General features: G+C 36.8%; 1 protein-coding gene across 1 annotated transcript in view; it reads left to right on the top strand.

Moving 5' to 3' along the window:
• Nucleotides 1-9,126, top strand: part of LOC126252607 (failed axon connections) — a 155,269-nt gene extending 146,143 nt beyond the window's left edge. The window contains exons 3-7 of the mRNA XM_049953512.1: nt 999-1,134; nt 1,218-1,355; nt 1,468-1,598; nt 1,784-1,964; nt 7,183-9,126. Coding sequence (XP_049809469.1) covers nt 999-1,134; nt 1,218-1,355; nt 1,468-1,598; nt 1,784-1,964; nt 7,183-7,257 — 661 coding nt within the window. The 3' untranslated portion in view covers nt 7,258-9,126. The remainder of the gene's footprint in view (nt 1-998; nt 1,135-1,217; nt 1,356-1,467; nt 1,599-1,783; nt 1,965-7,182) is intronic.
• Nucleotides 9,127-23,504: the final 14,378 nt, after the last annotated feature.

The following is a 23,504-nucleotide window of genomic DNA, read 5'->3' on the forward strand; positions in this document are numbered from 1 at the left end:
GAAAGTTGCTTTATACACTTGTCTAAACCATCACAAACAACACCACGTGGAGTCTTGGCAGAGCACGCATGGACCCACACTCGGAGTAGTTTGCAGCAATGCCCCTGCTCCCATGCAGACCAGGAGGGGAAACAGAAAGCATATGTAGAGTGGACAATGCAATAGCACCTTGGTACATTATCACTGATGACTACTTGGCTGGATGCCAAAATATGTTACAACTTTGACACTTCCATCCGGAGTGGTTTCATTAAGGAAACTTGGTGAGAAATACTCAAATAGTAATAAATATTTTGGTTTTATGGATGCTTAGTTGTCAATTGCAGGCCCTATTACAAAAAATATAGTAAATGAGTCACTATGTTGCATTGTTAGACGAGCTGAGTGTGTCTCAAATGCAACAATTTTGGCCAGAATGGGAATAAATTTGAAACCTTGTCTTTGCTATTATGATGTGGTAAGCATATAAACCTGTCTCACCAACAGATATTATCTTAGTTTCATTCAGTTACTAGCCATTAATTCAGATCATAAATAATTCTCTATTTTAGTGATTTTTAAATATTTACCCAAAAAACTATGGGAGTTATTTGAATTTTTGTTTCGTCCAACCCATGTACACATGTTTGCTCCGAAGCATTCTTATTTCTTGTACTTCACATCTATACAGGTCATATTTTTCTCTCTTTGATACCATCTCAAGAAATGGAGACACATTGTATATTTTATCCTACCATATTTGTGGCAATAGGGTGGACAAATGAAAGGTTCAGAAAAAATTGAAAGCTACCTTGAATTGACTTTGATGTGTCTAAAATTTCCTCGTTGCAAAAGTCTATTAGGACAATTTGTAATAAAGTTGGCAAGATACTCTGTTACTATTATTCTCTCTCTATGTACTAAATGTTGTTCATTCATTCATTAAATAATAATGTAAGGTATCATTACATGGCACACATCATGAAGTAAGAATGTCATAACAAATTAAAATGTTACAGGGTGGTTGCGTGGTGGAGGACAAAATACCCAGATAATGTTATCAAGGGATATAAAGTAAACCTGCAGCATGCCCTTGGCTCAAAAATCCCTAATGGAATATTAAACTTCTTCTTCAAGTTCACATTTGCCCGCAAGGTAAAGTTCCACAAACATAAACTTAGTTACATCTGAGTACATTGTTGGCAGTTTATATAAAAATAAAGGTTTCCTTGTTTCAGGGAGCCAAGAAAGTGAAAGCTCAAGGAATTGGTGTACACAAGCCTGAGGAAATAATTGAATTTGGTCAAAATGATCTCAAAGTACTGTCAGATATGTTGGCAGACAAACCTTTCTTCTTCGGAGATGAGCCGACGACGGTAATTTTTCTTTACATTTTTGTTTAAAAAAAAACTTGCTTGTTACTTGACTTTCACAAATGCTATGATTAAAGATTCACATTTAATTTAATTTTGCCTTTATATTTTTCAGTTGGACGTTGTAGCATTTTCAAGCTTGGCTCAGATATATTTCATCGAAAAGGAGGTTCAGTATTCGCTAAGAGACTACATGCAAGAGAACTGTGCAAACCTTGTAGGCCATGTGAACAGAATGAAAGAAAGGTAATGTCAGTCATGTTAAGCAATATATTATGCTTCAGATAAGTGTTTGTGTTAATGGAAGAAATTTGACTAAACTATTGGCTAATAACATTCATTCTTGGGTTTAGAATATTACTACAAGGATAACTGAAGTATATTTTGTGCAAAACTGTGCATAATTTTATAAATTTAATTTCTGAACACAGGTGCTTCCCTGACTGGGAAGAGATCTGCAAAACTCTAGATCTGAACTCTCACTTGCCTAAACCTCCACCAGAAGAGAAAGAGAGCAAAGGAAAGGAAGAGGAAAAGAAAAAGGAGAAGGATGAGAAGGAAGGTGACAAGGAGGGTGACAAAGAGATTGAAAAAGAGATTGAGAAAGAAAAGGTACAGTGTAAATGCTAGCCTTTAAAAGATGAATATTAATTTTGACATCAGATTTAATGTTGTTGTAGTAGTAGGTTAACATTTTCCATTTCTGCTGCACCAAATGAGGCAACATAATAAACAAACAGCTTCATTTCTTGTTTTGGTTTTTAGGATATTGTATTAACACCTAAAAGTTGGCTAACATTTCTATTTTCTCCATTGTTATGAATACAGATTATATGTTGCTACTCCATGTACTAGCCCATGTAGTGTATTAAATCGTGTACTGATATTGGCTGCCCCTGCCTGTCCCCTACCCCCTTTCTGTATAACCACCTTTCTGTATAACCACCTAAACAGACATTTCATGCCTCAGTCAATACATAAGTTCGTGGCACTGCAACATGGCCCACCACTGTTCGCCTTTTAGTGTAATCCATGACATATTCCTCAACTTTGTAATGTAAATCTGTTCTCATTTCTGCATTTTCATTTTATTTGTATACTCTCTTTGCCATAAACTTTTTCTCCCCTGGCCCCTCTCCCTGTCCCCCCTTTTCCCCTCCACTTTGAACCTTTTTTGTTGTTAGAACCCACACCACTCTCCCTCTACACCAAGTGTGAATGCAAATTGGTTTTTTGAAATTGCTTTCTATACAAAAGTTCCTAAGTCTCTGTTCAATATGCCATAAGTCTTCCTATTTTGTGTCAAGTGTTAATTTTGTGGAACTGTAATGTACATCCAAAAAAGTTTGTTAAATCTACTACTTCATATTTAATTAGTTGTGGACTCCTTCATATTCTCACAGGATCAAATTTTACAAAGTTGTCATCAAGTAGATCCTTTCACCTACTGTCTGTAGCTGTCTAATTTGTTTTGTCACCTAGATCATAAACATTATATTGTATTTGCAAAAATTACCAAATATAAAATGTTAATTTGAGTTTTTGAATTTAAAGAATGTTAATTGTCATAGCCTCAGAAGAAATATATACCAAAGGGGCCAAGAGCTGGATACACTACAAATATTGTCAGTAAAGATAGAACATTATCTTCTACTGCAGAAGTTCGCACTGTAACATTGCCTAGTAGAACAAAGGTTCTACAGTACTTAAAAATTCTTGAAGAAAAGCAGAGTATTTCTTCCACAAAATTTTCGCAATACAATGATATTGATTATGGTGCGTCCATAGATACTGGTATCTCATTTCCGAAAAACCTGCGATTCTCGTATATTGTTAATATGAGCAAATATAAGTTGTTAAAGTACATACAAAATGTATTAACTATCATGTTTACCAGGTGTAGAAGTATGAAACCTGAATTTGGTTTCAATAATTACATGTCTGTTGTTTAAAACTGATAAACAGTATTTCATCTCCAGTGCTGTTTACATATTTCTCCCATCTGTATTGCAGGCTATGAATACCATGCCAAAAAAGTTTTTCTTTAGAAGTGAACCAGTTAGTGAGCCATTTTTTACATTTTCATACGAGTTGAAGTGTTGTTCAGCAAGAGCGTGTCCATGATGTAAATAGATTATAATTGGAGGGAACCAAGTTTGGGGAATGAGCCGAATGCCCTAGTATTTCCAAACTGAATGCCTCTATCAGTTCCCTAACCTGTTTTGGTGTGTGTGATGGAGCATTATCATGGAGCAATACGACTTTGTGTTGCCTTTTTCCATATTTCAGTTGTTTCACGTAATACTTGATTTAAATCACTCATTTGCTGCTGGTTTTAACAGGTTTTAGCAGCTCATAATAGATGACACCCTCCTGATCTCACCAAACATAGGCATTGTCTTCTTTCCAAAGCGATTCGGTCTTCTAGTGGATGTCGTTGGTCTGCACCAATGACTTAAAACACTTAGGATTCCCAAAATATATCCATTTTTTCATCACCTGTCACTATTCAATGGAGAAACGACTTTCTTTTGTATCTGGCAAGTAGCATTTCACAATTGGCCTTTAGATTTGCTTGTTGGCTTTCATTCAGTTCATGCATAATCCATTTTCCCACTTTCTCGTCAGTTGAAAGCTATGGGAAAAGTGCAGAAACGGCTTTCTGCATCGCATTAAATTGTTCAACGAGTTCCTGTTGAGTCTTGAGTATAATCATCATCCAATAAGGCCTACAATTTGTTGTCTTGGAATTTTTTCGATGGTTTCCTGTTTTTGTCATTTCTCACATCTAAATCACTACTTCTGAATTTTTTGAACCACTCGAAACTGTTTTTTCCCAAAAGCAGGTTCATTGAAAGCTTCAGCAAGAATTAGATGCAATTTGGCAGCATTGTTCTTCAAATAGCAGAAAACCAATACTGTCTGCTATAGTTTGTAGACACAAAACTAGACATGTTTATGGGTTTGAAACAGAAACTGATGTGAGGAACTTGGGTTACTGTGAGTTGACATTCCTAGTCAGCTGTTGCAGGAAGCAGATGGTACAGCAGAAGCAGTCTCATGGGCTCTACACTGATGGGTAGCACCATCTAAAGGGAAATTCCAGTTTCATACTTCTATACCTGCTAATTAGCTAATTTCTTAGAAGTCAGTTGTGCTTGCTTGAACTGTATAAGAAATTAAGCCCAATTGGGTAAGGCTGAAAAGATTAATCTGCATATTAGAGTACAACAATAAAGGTCAACACTAGAACAGATTTTTTGACAGTCCAAAAATGGGAGGAAAGGGGGCATCTGGACCCTGCATCAAATATTTTCATATTTTATTTACACTAATACCTTAATTTAGTGCATGTTAATCTCTACCTTTCACTAGCTACATAATAATTAAACAAGATAATTAATACACATGTACTTACTAATTTCTTTGCTCATGCTAACAAGTTTCCTAACTGTAGACTTCCATATATAGCTATTTGTAGAACCTTCTAGGTGTGCTTAGTATATATATTTCCCATCTTACTCACATATGTTATTAACACATGGACATTCTACTAAAGTCATTGTATTCTACTAGTGCACTTTGTGCAGGTGACTTTTGTTTCACACGCATATTCTCCGCACGCGGCTTTGTGGCACTTAACATAGTTGCTTCTGGTCCTGGTTCTGCTGCTTTTGCAGTGGATGGTCTGGCACTTTTCTGCCCTCCCTGCTTCTTTATTTCCACAAGTTCATTTGCCAACTAAAATGTGAACTTTTCCTTTCGTCATTTCTTGTTACAGCCTATTTTGCAGGTGATGCATGCATTATTGCTGCCATGTCAGGATGATGCAGAAGACATTTTCCTACATGCAACCCTGATAGTATATTTATTGGTCATTTGATCAACCATATCTACTCCATAGTTCGTTCCATTGTAGATTTTTATGGTTTCACCTACTTCAGCATGCAGTATTCTGGAGAGAATGGCATTATTCTTCTTTCCATGCTATAGTCATGATGCAGTCTGTGTTGCCTTTCTGACATATTTTATTGGTGTATTTAAACATTAGCTTCCTTGCCTCATCAGGGATCTCACAACAGACAATCACTGTACCATTTAAAGTTTCCTTTGCGCTGTCTGAAGAGAGGCCTGTCAAGTTTCTTTCTTGATTCAGAAATAGTCCTCCAGCAGATGCAGAATCATGTCATGTAGTGATTTCTTCTGTGCGTTTCCTCTTTCCTGAGGTGCGGGGAAACGTCATTTAGTAAACATTTAAGCACATCCTCAGCATTACGGAATTTGAGACCATATTTGTCAGCTTTGTTGAACATGAATTCAGTGAAACTGCATCTTGATTTGCTTGGTCAGGAGTTGCTTATCTACAGTTGTTTTCTGCAGGACAGGTAGAAAAAATGTTTTCCACTGAATTTCCCCCAAATTTTAGATAAGTCAATTTTTTGGCTGGTAGGTATACAGCTTGGGTTCATAGTTAATCAGAACTGAGAAACATGAGAAGCTCATGAAGTAAGACCACTATTCATAACGGTAGGCTTCAAAGAAGGCGACTAAAGATCAGCCATGCACACATTATTTTGTACAAATGACACCACAAGCATATATATCAGCTAGAAATTTTTCCAGATAAAGTGACACAGCACTTCTCGAGCATTTGATTGTGTATTTCTTTGAGAGGTAGCACTGCAGGGCCAAAAATTATGTGGAAAGCATCGGCAAGTCATCTACTAGTTGGCAGATAGTGTTAGTAGTAGTACCTCCTCTGCTTTACAATATTTGTAGCCAACATTCTGCCACAAGATCAAACTTTGGCAATCTCTCACTAGCTTCCATCCCTAGTAACCATCATTGTAGAGGCATTCAGTTGGGTCTGCTGTAAGGATTTACATAAATTAGAATCTGAATCCTCCTGCCCCTTCCCCTAACCCATCTTCATTCAGTGTCTTCATCTTGCCTCTGATACAAACCCTCACTTTAATCAGTGAAGTCAATTTCAAATTCAATGTTGGAGTTCTCAGAGATGTAATGTTTCTTCATCAGAAAAGTCAACACTTCTGAGGTGTGTTCAAAAAGTCTTAAACTGCCAAAGAAAGTCATGTGAATGAAATGATCTGAACTGTCAGAATGGAATGTGCATCTGCCATAATGGAATAATGAGTAGCAAGAACTCTGCACGATTTCTGATATTTGCAGCTTGATTGTTGGTTTATCTACATAAACTTGGATATTACAGTGGTGTCAAACTGACCCTGTCTGCCATTCTAGGTATGTTGAATGAACTGTTAAAAATGTTGTAAATCCTAACACATCATCATAAAGAAAAGAAAAAAGTATGAAAGTTATAACCTTTCATAAATAAACAAAAAATTTATACTAAATTCAAGAAAAAGGAATGACAATCATTTTACAAATCTTCTGCTGATCTAGCATTAATGTTTAGGATATGATACTGTATTTCATGATGCATTGGAGGAGAGCAAGATTCTTAAACCAGCAGTCATCACCAAATACTGTATGTGAAAACGTTTTGAAATGCTAGAATTATTATTCAATCAGATTTACGAAGCTGTTGCACTGTAGCCTCCCAAACTATCCTCAAGATTATTAAAAGTATGTCTCCACTTGAATCTCCCTTACACAATATACTACCAGCTGTCTCTGGCAATCACAGCCTCAAAAGTTCTTTCATTTTGCTCACATCATTTTCACTATCAAAGTGGCAACTGATATACAGTCCATATCTTAAAATTAATTGTGCAGGTTTGAGTTTTATTTATTACTTTGTGATTGTTCAGTATTACACAAATTTATGGAAATGGTAATTCTGTTTCAGTCTGAAAAAGAAGAGAAAGAAGTTGAAAAAGATGTAGAGGAGAACAAGCAGAAAGAAGAAAAAGAATCAAAGTGAAGAGTGTGATAAGAAAACCTTCCCTGTCCCTCCCAAGTCCTTTATTTGGTGTCTAAGTGTGTTGTGTGACCCAGCTTAGCTCACTGCATCAAAACTCTCCTCGGCCGCCGGCCAACCAGCTTGCAGTCGATGAGACGAGAGCTTTTTATGTTCATGTGCAACACAAATTAAAGAATTGTAAAACCATTTTATAAGAATTTTTAAAAAATTCGAGAGTTATTTGTGTAGCTTTTTATGGAAGTTTTTCTATACAGTTGTGTGTATTAAGAGAAATACTAATGACAGTTATTGTTTAAAGTATATGAAATATGGATTTGTTTTCCTCTTCGACTTTTTGAGATGTGTTTACTACGATACAAAGTATTCCAATATTCATTCCACTATACCATCTGGATATTTTGAAGACTTTTCAACATAATTGTTTTTGTAGAATCATAGATTTTAGTCAAGGAGAGGGTTCTGGTGAAAAGAGGCCTTTTCTGTTGGCTCAAGATTTTACAATTACATTTAATGGAAAAGGTGAGATTCTAGACTGAGCTGGCCAGCACAAGATTTAAGGCATTAAATTTTGAGTAGAGAAGAATGATGTGAAAGACAGAGATGCCCAGAATAAAGTGAAAATACTGTAAGTAGATAGAGAATAATTTTCCCCTTAATTTCCTTTCATTGTAACTATTATATCAAGCTGTAGTGGTATATCTTTTATGTACACTACAGCATTTGAAGGTCCTTGACTGCTGCTATTGACATCACACACCTGAATAAATTTGTGAGTGATTATGTGGTCAAGTGATCCCAGATTCAGAAACAAAATTGCATATATAAATGTTTGTTAGCTGTAAGAACCATTTTATTTTGAGAATGAAGTGAGCTACTATTCCTCCTCGTTAAATGTTCGCATGAAGACACTTAATGTGCAGGTTTCACAAAGTCTGCAAACAAGTGGGGAGGGGCAATGCTCTTTGTGGTGAAACAACCAAATATGGCATCCCTGGAAGTGCAACTGTGAAGGATGGTTTTAGATTCTTGGGACCAGACAAGCAGTGGACACTTTTATACACACATACAGTACAAGAGCACATAAGATTAAAAAATGATAAATGACTGAGCAACGAGATGGTAAGAGCTTGTTTTTCTCTGTACAGTGTGTAACCAAATAGTACTGTTTGTTTCACTTTTTGGTACCTTAGGAATGACTGATAAACTGTACAGGGTAATACATGCTTATAAACCTCAGTGTCACTAAAGAGTGAATCATGACATTTTTGGTTCAGTGAGTTTTGAGGCAGCTTGGTACAGCATGAAAGCTGCATAGAGAATGTTTATACTTTAAATAAATGTGAATTGTCCTTATTTCTTCCCTACCACTTCAGCTTGTTAGTGTAGCCATAGCTGTATATTAAGATTTTATTAAAATATAATTTAAAGTGTCACAGCATGTGAATAAAGATTGAATGTGTGGTGCAGCATGAAAATGTGTATTATATGGAGATGTGTGTTTTTCATTCTGCAACTGGAAGAGGTGCTTGCCCTTTCTGCAGATGGCATTTTGGACTCCATGAAGCATATCAGGGGATGATTTGGCAGTTAATGTTGCCTCAACCAACCTGCCAACAGTTCTTGGGGTAGAATATACATCTTACATCTCTCTCCCCCCATTCCTTTACCAAATCCCTGTTAACAGTTGACTGTGTTTTAGAATTGCAAATACTCATAGAATTATATTACTATATGGCATACCCTCCCTCTTTCACTCCACATACTCTTTAATTCATAGAAAAAATATATATTATATATAAATATATCAGCTTTTTTGCTTTATGGACTGTAATTAAAATTTGGCCAATAAAGGTAAAATTCTTGATTTTCTGTTTTTGTTTCATTGTCAACGATCTTAATTGTAATATAGGTTTGTTTCAAAGTATGACTACAACTGCAGTTTAAAAATACTGTAGCATGTAATAGTGCTCCATCCGAACAGCAACATCTTTCAGCAGTAGATGTCATTTTAAAGTAATGAAAGAATAGCCAATGCAGCCATTGGTAGTTTGCTAATAAACTCTATAAAGAATAAACTGTTCTTGTGATATATATGTAGTGCACATGGAATCAGTTACATTTCTGTAGGACAGGAAATTAATAAATTTCCTGTCACCACTCTGAATTAAACTCTAACCTGTTTTGTATGTAGTAGCTCACAATTTATTAGCATATGTAAGTTTCCCAAATCTTTCCCTTCATTTAAATTCTCCCCCACAGTTCTAAGAGATGGAACATAAGGTTCCAAACTTGGTTAACACATTTGTGTTCCTTGCTCTGTTGTCAATACAACTTTTCAATTGTTATTATAACTAAAAGTGTATTTGATATTATTTGATTTTTGAATCAGGAAAGCTCTCAGCAGAATACAAAAGACTGGACAATATTTTAGTTAAAAATTGTTCATAAAATTAATGTTGCTGCTAAAATGTGTTGGTTCGTCACTGTGGTTGCGTTAGCAGGTGCATCATTGTGATAACCATTGCTGTAGTTGCTAATTTCATAGTTCCCAAAATACATTAAAAAACGGCAATAATGCATTGCTTTAAAGAGTGTGTTAACACTATTAAAAATGTTGTCCCAGAAAGGAATCGTCCAGCCAACTGACAGTATTTATTATAGATATATTTGAATCTCTATTTGAAACCAGCATTGTGTTGTGATTTTCTGTGTTGGAGGTAACTTAACTGACCAAACAGGAATCTCGGAGCAACATGAATCTACCAACCAATGATAGGTTGTAAGTTAAGCTTACATTTTGTATCTCGATGTACGTTGAGGGTATGTGCAGTTCTTGTTGTTTTGATCAGTTAAGGATATGGGGTTTTTCATTTAACACTTGTACTAGTGAAGTAAAATAAATTTTATTTATCGCATTTGCTGTGTATCAATGCGTGCCCTGAACCAGTAAGAATTTGTAATCTGTATGTAGTCCGTGAACAAAGTATTTTATCAGATTGTGTCAATATCTTTGCTGGCAGAATTAATATTTGTCAAGACAAGCTGTGAATTGCTTGGATAGCTCAGTAAAGCACTTGCTCACAAAAGACAAAGGTCTCCAGTTAGTCTCCGTCCAGCACACAGTTTTAAAATGTGAAAAAGTTTCACATGAGTGTGCACTCCACTGCAGAGTAAAAATTTCATTCTGAAATTTATTTTTAGTATGTTTGCAGAAATTTGTGCAAAATAAGTCATACAAAATTACACATTCAGTGCAAACTTTCTTTAATAGCAATCAAGGTCCCTCAAAAATTCATTCACTTCAAACAGTGTGAAGATTAGTAACTAGATTCAGGATTGCATTCAACTTGATCCACATGAGTCATTACTGAGTTGCTCTAGAATTGTTGTTAAGGAATTGTTCATAGTAATAGTTCAACACTGTGATGGTCAATGAGAAGGAAATTTTCATTTACACTATGCGAAAATATGTACAAATTTGACACGTCTGAAGGTTATCCCAATAGTTACTTGAAAAGTAGATTTCAAAATATAACCATCTTGTCACGAGAAGTATTACTGCATGTGAATGTTTCTAGTGTGGAGTTCAAAAAATCTTCATAAAGGTTTTTATTTGCCATTAAAGTAACTTGTGCTTAAGTTAGTTAAGTATAGCATACCAGTACTGATATTTGCCAGTTGTATTTTTCATTTCACTCTTGCATTGTATGCAAATGATACATGCTAACATTTAGAAAAGTAGTTCAATTTACTCTTATCTATAGTTTCCAGCAACAGCACACTACTAAATATTTGTCCAACGATTACAACTCTTCGTCTAATTTTCTTTATTAGTGATCTTTCCTCACTGACTTGCTGAGGGCCATGATTTTTCTTCAGTTTGCCAGTCCATCCTAATTGTTTTACTTCTGTCTTCCCAGTGTCCTTGTTTTGTGCACATACAGCTGTGCTCAAAGCACAGCATTTCATGACACTAATAAAGGTATATATTTTTGATGTCGGCTATTTCTTTATGTAAGTATTTGTTTCTCAGAATATTTACCTTTAAAACTTACATTTCCGCATTCATTTCAACCAATAATGAAAATATTTTTCCCACTTTGATATTGGTACCTCATAAACATGTTTGGAAGGATTACAGCTATTTGAAGTGAAGGAGATTGGTGAAAACAGGCAGTTCATCATTGTGATTTCTATCAAATAAGCAATTGGCTGATGTCCTGTTGCACAGCTGGCCTGTCATGATGAACAACTGACATATTTTGTAGGTTCCTGAGTTTCTAGATGTCTGGCAAACAACTTTAAATGCAGTTGAACATTAAAGTGTTCCTCAATCCAGTAAATCAATGGTCATGACACATCCACTACAACCAGAGAAACAATTATTATTCTGTTGAGTGTTTCATTGTCTGCCTCCTGGTTTCAGATCATGATGAAACTTAGCAGTTGATATGTGTGAGGTGAAAACTAAGCAGCAAAGTTTAATCTCCTGTTATTATATAGACTGTCAGATTCTGTGTAATTCTTTGGGCAAGACCTTGTTCACAGCTGAATGTTCATGCAAGACAATGTACTGCAAACTTATGTATGCCTAAGGATGCCTTTACCTTGCACTGTTCCATAACAATCCTCTTTAGCCATGTTGCATATAACCTAAATGTTTTTAGAAATTACAATTAATTTTGATTGGTCTTCATGAAATTAATAACTGTTCGAGGCAGAACTAGGACTAGATTCTGCAGGGTAAGAGTAAAGTCTCTTTCCTTTCTAAGATGATTACTTGAACAAACATATTAAATGTCTTCAGTTATGCCATTATGAAGATTGCTCCTGACTTTTGACTTGGTTGTGGAGCAGTGATAAGCTCTTTGGTTGAGCACAAGTGCTCATGAGTGAGGCAGCAGTCATTTTCATAGCTAAACACTGACAAAGTATGATCAAGAGTGGCCTGCAATACACACACACACACACACACACACACACACACACACACACACACACACATGCATTTTTAATGAATTTATTAATCATCTTCATAATATTTCGAACTATGAATTTTCTTGCTATCTTGTTTAAAAAGATTGTAGTATTGGAAAATGATGCAATTTTGTTAGTTGGACGTGTGCCAAGAAGTAAAAAGTTCATTCGTCTGTGTCCAACTCAATTTACAAAGTTCTGAAACAACTCTTCAGTGAAAGAGATAATACTCTCTAAATGAAAAATAAACAGAGAGAAATGAGTCATGAAATAGAATCAGTTAATGCAGCAGTCTCTGAAGATAACAATACAGTACACGACATCTATGTGACTACCATTTCTGACAGTAACTGCTGAATACAAAATTGTGTATATACATATAAGTTGACTATTCAAACAGATACTGTGAGTTATACTTGTAAATTATCTTCAGAAAATAATTTACTTGTACTTATTGTTTTGAATTACCAACATGTCAGTGATCTACGTTGAGATAGCAGCACTTCTGATAAAACTAAGCCTGGCATGCTAAAATGCCTTTCACTGGCAGTGATATTGGTGGGAATGCATAGCATTTGTTTAGCCACTTCAGAGTATGGGGAAGGCATAGGCATTAATTAACCTTCCACAAAGTCAAAACATTCTTGTAATAATCTGAGCAAAGATCCATCCTTCATGAAATCCTCCCCACTGCACAAAGAGTGTCTTTCCGCCATCCACCTAACCTTCATAACCTCTTGGTTCATCCCTATTGTAAATGGACCGCCAAAAGTCGTCGTAGATATCTTTTGCTAATTGCTGATAAACGCACTATTTCACTCCCATTTACGGAGCTTGTTAGCACTTGATGTTAGGTTGGCGCCATTACAAAATATTGTATTGTAGTAATCGCTGCTGCTTGCTGGATCGCTGCTGCTTGCTGGATCGCTGCTGTGTCTCGTTGCTGATGCTGGCTCTAAATTTGGTTGTCTAGGGTAAACACATGAGGTTCCGTGTTTTTCATGTGCTTTTGATGATAAAGAACGAGCGAAACCAACACGTATGTAAACATCAAATATTTATTACTTTAGTGGCCATATTAATTCCACTGTCCACCAAAGACCATAACACAACACAAAGTAATACTTCCTTTACATGTTCTTTGACTTGTTTTGCCAAACAATAACACAGAAACACACTTCACCAAAGTGACATTCCGACTGCCCCTGACTGCCTCCGACTGTCCTTTTTGACCTTTCTCGCTGCTTGTATTTATAACATTGTCAAAGAACTACTAAAAAGAGATACAGTTTATGAGTCACATGTACATCTGTTATCATAATTTGTGCAGAAAAGTTATTAATTTGCATCGAGTGACATAATTTAACATGTTATTAAAATGACAGACAGATTTGTTGACGTGACAGAATAATTCTTTGTTACAAAAAGGCTGTTTTTTAGAAGTTTGTCAACTGACTTCTCTAATTTGCATAAATAAGTAAGTAACATGAATTATTAAGAATTACATTGGTTTTCGTCTAAAATAGGATTGATTACGTGAATACTGAGTGAAAACGCTCCTAGTGAACAAATAGGTTTCACTGGGTGATTTTTATTTAAGGAGATCCAAAATACTTAAGTTGGCCACTATTTTTCGTACTTCATATTCATTATTTAAGATAAACTTAGTGTTTTTACATGATGACATTTGCTGTATCAGTGATCAAGTGATATTAACTTTTGTGTGGGTCAGTTATTCAGTATAATTTAATGGGTTGACTGTTTATGGAGACATGTTGTGCAATCATTGTTAACATACACAATAACTTTTCTATAATCATAAATACTCGTTAAACTGGTTGAATTTGGAAGGGATCGCATACTTCGGTAAAGTAAAGCCTTTAATATGTTCCGTTACACTATGAAATCCCCAAACCACCTTCCCTACCCTCTGGCTCGTACCCTTGTAACCACCCCCAGTGTAAAACGTGTCCCATGCACCACCACCACCACCACCACCACCTACTCCAGTCCTGTAATGCAGAAGGTGTACACGATCAAAGGCAGAGCCACGTGTGAAAGCACCCACGTGATTTACCAACTGACATGCCTACCCCTTCTATGTGGGAATGACTAGCAACAAACTGTCCATCCTCACCAACAGACATAGGCAGACAGTGTTTGTTGGTAATGAGGCTCACTCTGTGGCTAAAAATGCCTTGCTGCACGGCGAGCACATCTTGGCACAGTGTTACACTGTCCGGATTATCTGGAAACTTCCCACTGACACTAACCTATCAGAACTCCAGAGATGGGAACTTGCCCTTCAATATATTCTCTTCCCGTTACCCACCAGGCCTCAACCTCTGCTAATTTAAAGTTGCCGCCCCTCGTACCTCACCTGTCATTCAACATCATCTTTGCCTCTGTACTTCCGCCTCGACTGACATCTCTGCCCAACCTCTTTGCATTTACACGTGTTTGCCTGTGTCTGTATATGTGCAGATGGATGTGTGTGCGTGCAAGTGTATACCTGTCCTCTTTTCCCCCAAGGTAAGTTTTTCCACTCCCGGGATTGGAATGACTCCTTACCCTCTCCCTTAAAACCCACATCCTTTCGTCTTTCCCTCTCCTTCCCTCTTTTCTGATGAAACAACAATGGGTTGCGAAAGCTTGAATATTTGTGTGTGTGTGTGTGTGTGTGTGTGTGTGTGTGTGTGTGTGTGTGTGTGTGTGTGTGTGTGGTTTTTTAATTGTCTATCAACATACCAGCGCTTCCTCGTTTGGTAAGTTAAAGCATCTTTGCTTTAAGCAAAATCTCACTTGGTACTTGATTGGCAGTATCTTACACATGTTGAGACAATTCTTGGTGAAAGCAGTCTCTTGTGAATTGATTGTGCCATACATTCCACTGATGCTGGTTAGTTGTGAAAAATTAATAAAACTATCTCCATTGACAATACTGAAGGGCCTTGGCTCCAACTCAGCATTTGCATGAACCTGTCCCAGATTTTCTTTATGTACATTCACTCCACAAGCCAACTGATGTGTGGCAGATGGTTCTTCTGGTACCACAAATTGACCCCCACCTTCACATTCCCACTCAAGATTGTCGCGTGGAAAGAATGATTGTCAGTAAGCCTGTGTATTATCTGTAATTTCTCGAATTTTCTCATTGTGGTCATTTGGCAAGATTTGTGTGGGAGGAAGTAACGGGATGTCAGGCTAGTCCCTGAAAGCACACACTCAAATTGCAATAGTCAAGCTCTGATGGGTAATGCCTCTCATCATACCTTGTAAGCCTCTTTCTTCATGCATGAGTTAAATTTCCTTAAGAATCTTCTTACCAATCTGTGTGGCATCTACTTTCCTACTATTTGTTTTTATTGTTGTTACACCTGAGGTCACTCTGCATAGTTACTTGCAGATCTTCTATGGTAGACACTGCTTCCATCAATTCGTCATCGATAGATATAGAGTAGTTGTACAATAGTTAATTTCTTTCCCTGTTTATGAGCAATATGTTACATTTCTTTATGTTCAAGGTCAATCTTCTTAGTGCTATTTTGCAAATTGGTACTGTCTTCTGGTATTCATACTTTTTACAGACCATTGCATCATCTGCAACCAGTCCTAAAGAGCAATCCAGGCACAAATCTGGTCTGATACTCAGTGACCTAACATCTAAAAAATATAAACTCTGAGACTTGAAAAAGATTAACAATAAGCTATGTTTGGAGCACGGCTCTGATATATTGCTACAGAAAGATGTGCTTAATATTGTGGGGAGAACAGTCCTAAAGAAGAGTCCAGGAGAAAACCAGGTAAGTTACATTTTTCCTCAAGAAGTCCTCATCTCCATCATGCTGCATGGGGTAGCCGTGTGGTCTGAGGCGTCTTGTCGCAGTCCGTGCGGGTCCTCCCTCGGGCGTGGGTGTGTGAGTTCTCCTTAGAATAAGTTAGTTTCAGTTAGATTAAATAGTATGTAAGCTTAGGGACCAATGGCCTCAGCAGTTTGGTCCCATAAGATCTTACCACAAATTTTCAATTTTATTTATCCATTGTTTCTTAGAGAAAGTTGTTACTTCAGTACTGTGTAATATGCTAAATCATGTTGAGATATTGACATTGGGGAATAAAGATGGAATTCCAAAAATGAAACTACAAAACACAGAAACACTGACCTAGTTACTAATGTTGCTAATAAATTAAAGCAAAGTTCACATGAAATGAGGTATTCTTGCAAATGTTCCTGTCTTAGAAGCTTTGACGTTACCACTGAAGCAGAAAGAATTGAAATATTACACAAATTTAACACTATAGACACGCATTATGATTGGATCAGAATGAACATTTGAAAAGTTTATTAACAATGCTATATCGAAACAGAAGGGGACCAAGTCAGACCTGTGAACTGAAGGTACCTGCATTTGTGTACAGAGTTAGTTCCTGTAGGATCTGACAATAAGCATGATGTTTGTACAGTACATGGTATCACAAAAATGAGTTTGAATATCTACAGAAGAGTCTGAAAGGTGGCTGGTTTTTCACTGCAAGACAAGAGGGGTAAACGTAAGTATCTGCACAGGAAGATTGATGAATCTACCACATTGTCGATGAGGTAAATCTACTAGATCATTGATATAGTCACATAAGCAGTTTGGAAGGTCAACAAAGCTATTTATAGACATGTTTGCATCAACATCTGAATGTAAACAAAGTGTTCCTGATGTTTAAAGAACTTCTCGTACAGTTGTTTCCACGAAACCTACAGATGCATTGAGAACATGACTTTTAACATGACCTTCAGATACTGATGCAGTAACGCATGCACTCATTGCAAAGAATTCTCTACCAAATTGAAAGCACTGTCCTCACAAATGATAAATAAGAAATTAAAAAGTTAACAACCATGAATGAAATGAAAGAAAAGCTGAAACTTTTTACCATGCAAAAAGAGATGCAAGGCACACAGCTATGAAAACAAAGATGATGGAAACAGTTTGCATGGATTTTGCAAAAAAAGTCTGAATACCGAACATAACTATGAATGATGTGTACTATAATTGTCGGCTATCAATGTATTCATTTAACATCCACATTATCTCCACAGGACAGTCAGTTTTCTATGTGTACCATGAAAATATTAGCAAGAAAGGTCCTAATGATGTAGCATTATTTCTTTGTCATTTCATTTCTAACTGTACAAATGACAATGTTGAATAACTTCATGTGTTTTGAGACTCTGCCGGAGGACAAAATAAGAACTTCACAATTTTTTGCTTCATGCTCTGTGTCATTCAGAATAACATCCATGATTTGACAAACATCAATATCTCATTTCCAGAACTAGGTCACTTGTACACGGAATATAAGAACTTTGATCTGTGGAATAATGGATGGGAACCCCAGAGGACTTCATAAGCAGGATTGAAAATTCGAGAATGATACTATCATCTTTCACTGTGGAAAGTGTTTGTCAGTAATGGATTATCATATGACTGATAAACTGGACAGTGGATGATAATTATTATCATAATAATGTTAGAAATGATAAATATTTGAAATGTTAGTAAAACATTTATACATACAAAAAAAGTTGTCACATGCTTCATCCCCTTTGTTTCAGGAGGCTGGTTTCTTTCCTGAAAATAAGTGGTAGCTTGAGTAAATTTTTTGATTTAGTTTTGTATTATTGATGTTATATTCTTTAAAACTACCTTATTTCATTCATTTTGACTTCATCATTTCACTCTGTTTGAATATACAGTGTGATCAATCCTCAACACAACTGCATGGTGGGCTTCTACCCCCCCCCCCCTCCAGTAGCCAGCTGGTGGTGGCACTGGCAGGGAGTAAATTTCCCCTCTTCTTTGGGGCCTTTGTTTGTGTAGAAATCTTATGCAGGTTGCACATGTTTGATAGGCAATGAAATACAGTGTACTGAGTGAAAGTGTTTCAAAAGAAAAGTGAAAATACAAGTACTGTACTCACCAAAGAGTAGTTACGGTATGTATGATCCATATGTGCATGAAAAGAGTTTTCCTGATGTTCAGTATCTTAATCGGAGTAAAATTTATTGACTGATAAATAAATTTCATGAAACAGGAAGTGTTATTGACAGAAAACAGACACAACCATGCACAGTAATCAAAGGACCACCTCTGGATAAAATTGAACATGCTCTAGAAAATTCTTCTAGGAATTCAGTTAGACATATTTCTCAGCAAAATGGGAATTTCCTATGGCTTTTTTCAAATGCTTATGAAGTCACTAAATTTATAACCCTATAAAATAATTGCAGTGCAATTTTGGAAAAACCATTGTTCCACCTATGTAGATATGTTAGTTCCCATATAACCATTATTTGAATTCTGAAAAACCTAATGTAACATGATCAAAAAACAGTAGTGTGGTGTTATGAGGTGGGAGAATAATAGGCCTTGTTCTTTACAGAGAACAATTAACAGTGAGAGAGATTTGTAAAACATTGTTGCTACTGTCCCCCCTTTTTCCCATTAACTGAGAGAGAACTACAAAACTTGCTTTTAGAAACTTTCAGCAGGACTCTTGTGACGGCCCATACAGTCAACTTTTCATTACATGAAATTCATAATGTTTTTCACTGTACAATTATCACTAGCATCATATGGCCCTATGCTCCCCCCTTTAAATCACTGCAATTTTTATCTCTTGGGGTGGGGGGAGAGGATCAGATTGAGAAAGGGAATAAAAATCGGGGTAGACAGGTGATGCTCAATATATTGTTTCATAAAGGGTGAGGTGCTACTGGAACCAAACCAAGATGATGTAAATCAAGGCGGTGCTGTTCAAAGCATAGCAAGAAACAATGGATTAGATGTGATGACAAACCAGCGAAAGAGAAAGTATCCTCTCTAACAGTTACGTAAAATTAGGATTTCTCCTCGTGCTAAACTGACTGAATGTAACTCACGGAAATGCACAGGGGTGCCTCATACGGAGAGCATCCCAAAGTGCCGCTGAGGGCTACAACACCAAGAATCGCTTCTTGCCTTTTGGCAAGACCAATGTGTAGGTTTTTTTTTTTTTTTTTTTTTTTTTTTTTTGGGGGGGGGGGTGTCAGGGTTTTTAATTTATGATAATATATAGTCAAATCACCAACTGATGCCAAAAACTGAGAATTGATTCTTGCTATTGTAGCTCTTAGGGGCACAGGACCTTCACAATTTTTTGCTTCATGCACTGTGTCATTCATAACATCATTCATGGTTTGACAAACTTCAAGATCTTTTTCCAGAGTAAGGGCTCTGTGTAGTCTCTGTGAAACACGTCACTGCGCATCTGAGAGTCACAGCTCAGTTCCGTACTGCAACTCAGAGCTATAAATCTCCTGTGGTGTGGGACAAAGCTAGAGCTGCTGACGGCAGTTCAACGCCGAAGCTGGAAGTTGCGGGTCTGATAAGGAGTGAAGCTATATAAGACGATGGTTTAGCTGTGATGACAAAGCAGCTATAGAGAAAGTATCCTATCCTTCAGTTAAGTAAAAATTTGGGTTTCTCCTAAAGCTAAGCTCTGTCTGCTTGAACTCAACGTTCACGTTTTACAAGAACATTGTGTTCCAAACGCAATTTAGAATCAAATTGATGATGCTACAAGGTTAGCTATTATACAGTAAATGTGCAGTCTCCTTACTGTATTGAGACATGTGGTGACATAAGGTCATCCTCCGGCTATGTTAGTCACATTTCCAGTGCTAGAGGTGACTGATGTGATTCAGCTAAACAGAACAACTTACCCCAGGATATGAAATAGCTTCTTGATCTTCAGCTTAGAGTATCCACAATGCAAAATGTTACATACAATCTGGATGAGGTGTACAGAGATCCTGTTCAGGTTAATGGGTTTTTTAAGATTTTACTTCTCCCAATACTGATTACAAAGGGGAAGTACAAATGCACTAAAATGGCTCAGTTCAAATCAAATATTGTTTGGGGTACACTTAAATTCTGTGAGGAGTGCTATGATTGTGTAGCATAAATCAGAAACCAAATACTAGAAATGGTAAAATTGTAAGTCTATCAAGTAAGCTGCAACAATGGTGACACTGGAAGGTCCAGACCCCAAAGGAATTTGCTGGTTCCAAAGATGGATCAACTTTGGGAAAAGCACAGTCTGGAAGTTATTGCCACAACAGAAATGGTAATAACAAAAATTTATTTCTAATATTAAGGATGACGTAAATGACTTCTTCGATCATATCAAAACTGCGATTCTTGTAGCAAGCAGAACAAAATATACTGTGACTATGAATGCGAATGGACACTCTGTATTGTGGAATAGATGACACTGATGCTAAGAGACCAGATCCAATTGATACAATCAATGAGTCCATCTAATGATCACACTTAGAACTAATAATATGCCAACATATAAAAGAAGGGCAAGAGGCCACCCTAAGAAGGGGTATGACAAGGATCCTATAGTAGTAAAGTCCTGTTGACAGATATGACATTCCAGTAACTTAATAAAAGAGAGAGAGAGAGAGAGAGAGAGAGAGAGAGAGAGAGAGAGAGAGAGAGGGGGGGGGGGGTGTTGAGACTATGAAAATCAGTATAGGCTTAAGAAAGGAAAACTGACAGGAGATGCCATCAGTCAAGCAGCGAGCATTGTAAAAGACAGCAGGTATTTAAGCCATCTGAATAATTGTGGTAATAGCAGGAGCATTGGATAACCTGTGTATGGTGCCTTGTCGTCACGGGGACTATTGTAGCAATTGTGAACCACACTTACTTGCTCAAATTAAAGTCATGCAGCAAGCAATAAGGAAAGGGTGTCAGCAGGGTCATATTTTGGGGTCCAGGCATAGAGCCCTGTTCTTTCTTTTTTTAGGGGAAAAAGACAGCCATGCCAGAATTAATGGGCTGTGTCACACATTACCAGGCAAAAGTATACTAACAACAAATTATGATTAGTGATAAACTACTTTCATTGATAATTATGAGACTTGCTTCTGGATCACTTTAAGAATGTATATTAGGAGAAAATAACACTATAATTCTACCAAGTGAGGTTACACAGTGGGTAGCACACTGGAGGCTCATTTGGGAGGACAATGGTTCAAACCCGCATCCAGCCATTCTGATTTAGGTTTTCCATTATTTCCACAGATCACTTCAGGAAAATTCCGGGATGTCCCTCGGAAAGGACACAGCCGACTTTGTTCCCCATCCTTCCCCAATCCGATGGGATTGATAACTTCACTGTTTGGTCCCCTCCAACCAACCAACAAAGCAACCAACAATTGTAATTCTGTCAGAGATAGCAAAGGACTTGGAAGAGCAGTTGAACAAAATCCACTGCATCTTGGAAAGAGTTTATAAAATACAGATAAACAAAAGTAAAACAAGGGTGATGGCATGTAATCAAATCAGGTGATGGCATGTAATCAAATCAGGTGATGGCATGTAATCAAATCAGGTGATGGCATGTAATCAAATCAGGTGATGGCATGTAATCAAATCAGGTGATGGCATGTAATCAAATCAGGTGATGGCATGTAATCAAATCAGGTGATGGCATGTAATCAAATCAGATGATTGTGAAGGAATGAGTTTAGGAAATGAGACATTAAAAGTCGTTGATACATTTTAGTATTTGGGCAGTAAAATAACTAATGATGTCTGACGTAGGGAGTATGTAAAATGCAGACATAATTATTGACCAAATATGAAAATTTAAAATGCTATCATCTGCTCATTAAGAAGTATGTTAAAAGTTTAACACCACAATATAGGTACTGCAGTTAGAAACTGCGTGTTTGTCTGGGGGCAGCGTAATTGATTATGTGCAAATACCAATTTACGATGGTGGTTTGAAAAGTTTCGGAACAGAGTAGAAAAAAGTTCTTACATTATTGAAATTGTTTTATTTTTCAATGTAGTCTCACTGTAAATTAATGCACTTGGTCCAATGATGTTGTTCCAGTGCCTTGATCCCATCTCGAAAATGAGTTTCCTCCAGGCCTGCAAAATAGTTGTCAACTCTAGCTATCAATTCTTCGTTTGAAGTGTATCTTTATCCACCAAGAAAAATTTTCAGTTTTGGGAAGTCTGATGGAGCCATATCAGATGAATAAGACAGGTGTGGCAACAATTCACACCTTAGGTCATGTAGTTTTGTCATGGCAACAGCCCATGTGTGCGGGAGTGTGCCAGGGGTCATGGCACCCATCTTGCAGATAATTTTTCCATTTATAATTCTTGAGATAAAATGTGATATACCCTTTCAGATGACATTTGGCAAGCGTGAGCAATTTCACACACTTTCAATCGGCAATCCTCCATGACCATTCTATGTGCTTTTGCAATGATTTCTGGAGTAGTGACACATCTTGGCCAACCACATTAATTTCTTTGATCCACTTGGCAACAGTTGAATATGAAGCAGCAGAGCCTGCCAGTGTCTTCTGGAAATCACGATGAATGTCCTTTGATTTCACGTCTTTCTGTACATAGTACTTAATAACTGCTTGAATCTTTCTCCCCCCCCCCCCCCTTATCTTTGCAAATCACCACACAGGAACAATGGAGCCATGTCACCACCACAGCTCTATTCCAAGAGCACTGATGTGGCACGTGTTTGCAGGCAACATTCCAATGAATATCATGTGAACAACTCGTTGGGCTAGTGCTCACAAAGTATAAAATAGAAAGTTAAGAACTAAATTACAAAATGCTTTACAATACTAAGCACTGAGTTGCAGCTCAGGTAGACTCTGTTCTATAACAGAGAAGTATTCTTTAATACTGTATTAAGTTTATTAAGGTTTCTCTTTTAATGTACAAAAATGTTAGCTCTAAATTCCTCAATTTGTAATTACTGAAAATCCTTAGGTAACACAGTAAATAATTTTACAGCCATCGCTGGGATTTTTTGTTTTGTCCTGTCTGTACTGTTTTCATTGTGAGTAGTGTGTTGATGAACTCAATTTCTCTTTCTGTAGGTCTCATGATTTGTCTTTGTGTGAACGAGGCAGCTGAAAATACGCTGGTGTCCAAAATTAAAGTGATAAACAGAAATTTTGCAAGGTTGTGTTTATCTTGCCACAAAAGAGTATAAATAGGTGATAGTAAAGTGGAAACAATGAAAGAATACAAAATGTAAGCTACTGCAACATGCATAACGGTAGACAAAAGTCATTAATTTTTTTCTAACTTAATAATAGATTTGCACACATGTTCAGACAACTGGTTAATGTGCTCAGTATGGGGTGTGACCATCTCTGACAGCAATAAAGGCATGACAATAAT

This window comes from Schistocerca nitens, chromosome 1 (genome assembly GCF_023898315.1).
Source record: "Schistocerca nitens isolate TAMUIC-IGC-003100 chromosome 1, iqSchNite1.1, whole genome shotgun sequence".
Taxonomy (NCBI): domain Eukaryota; kingdom Metazoa; phylum Arthropoda; class Insecta; order Orthoptera; family Acrididae; genus Schistocerca; species Schistocerca nitens.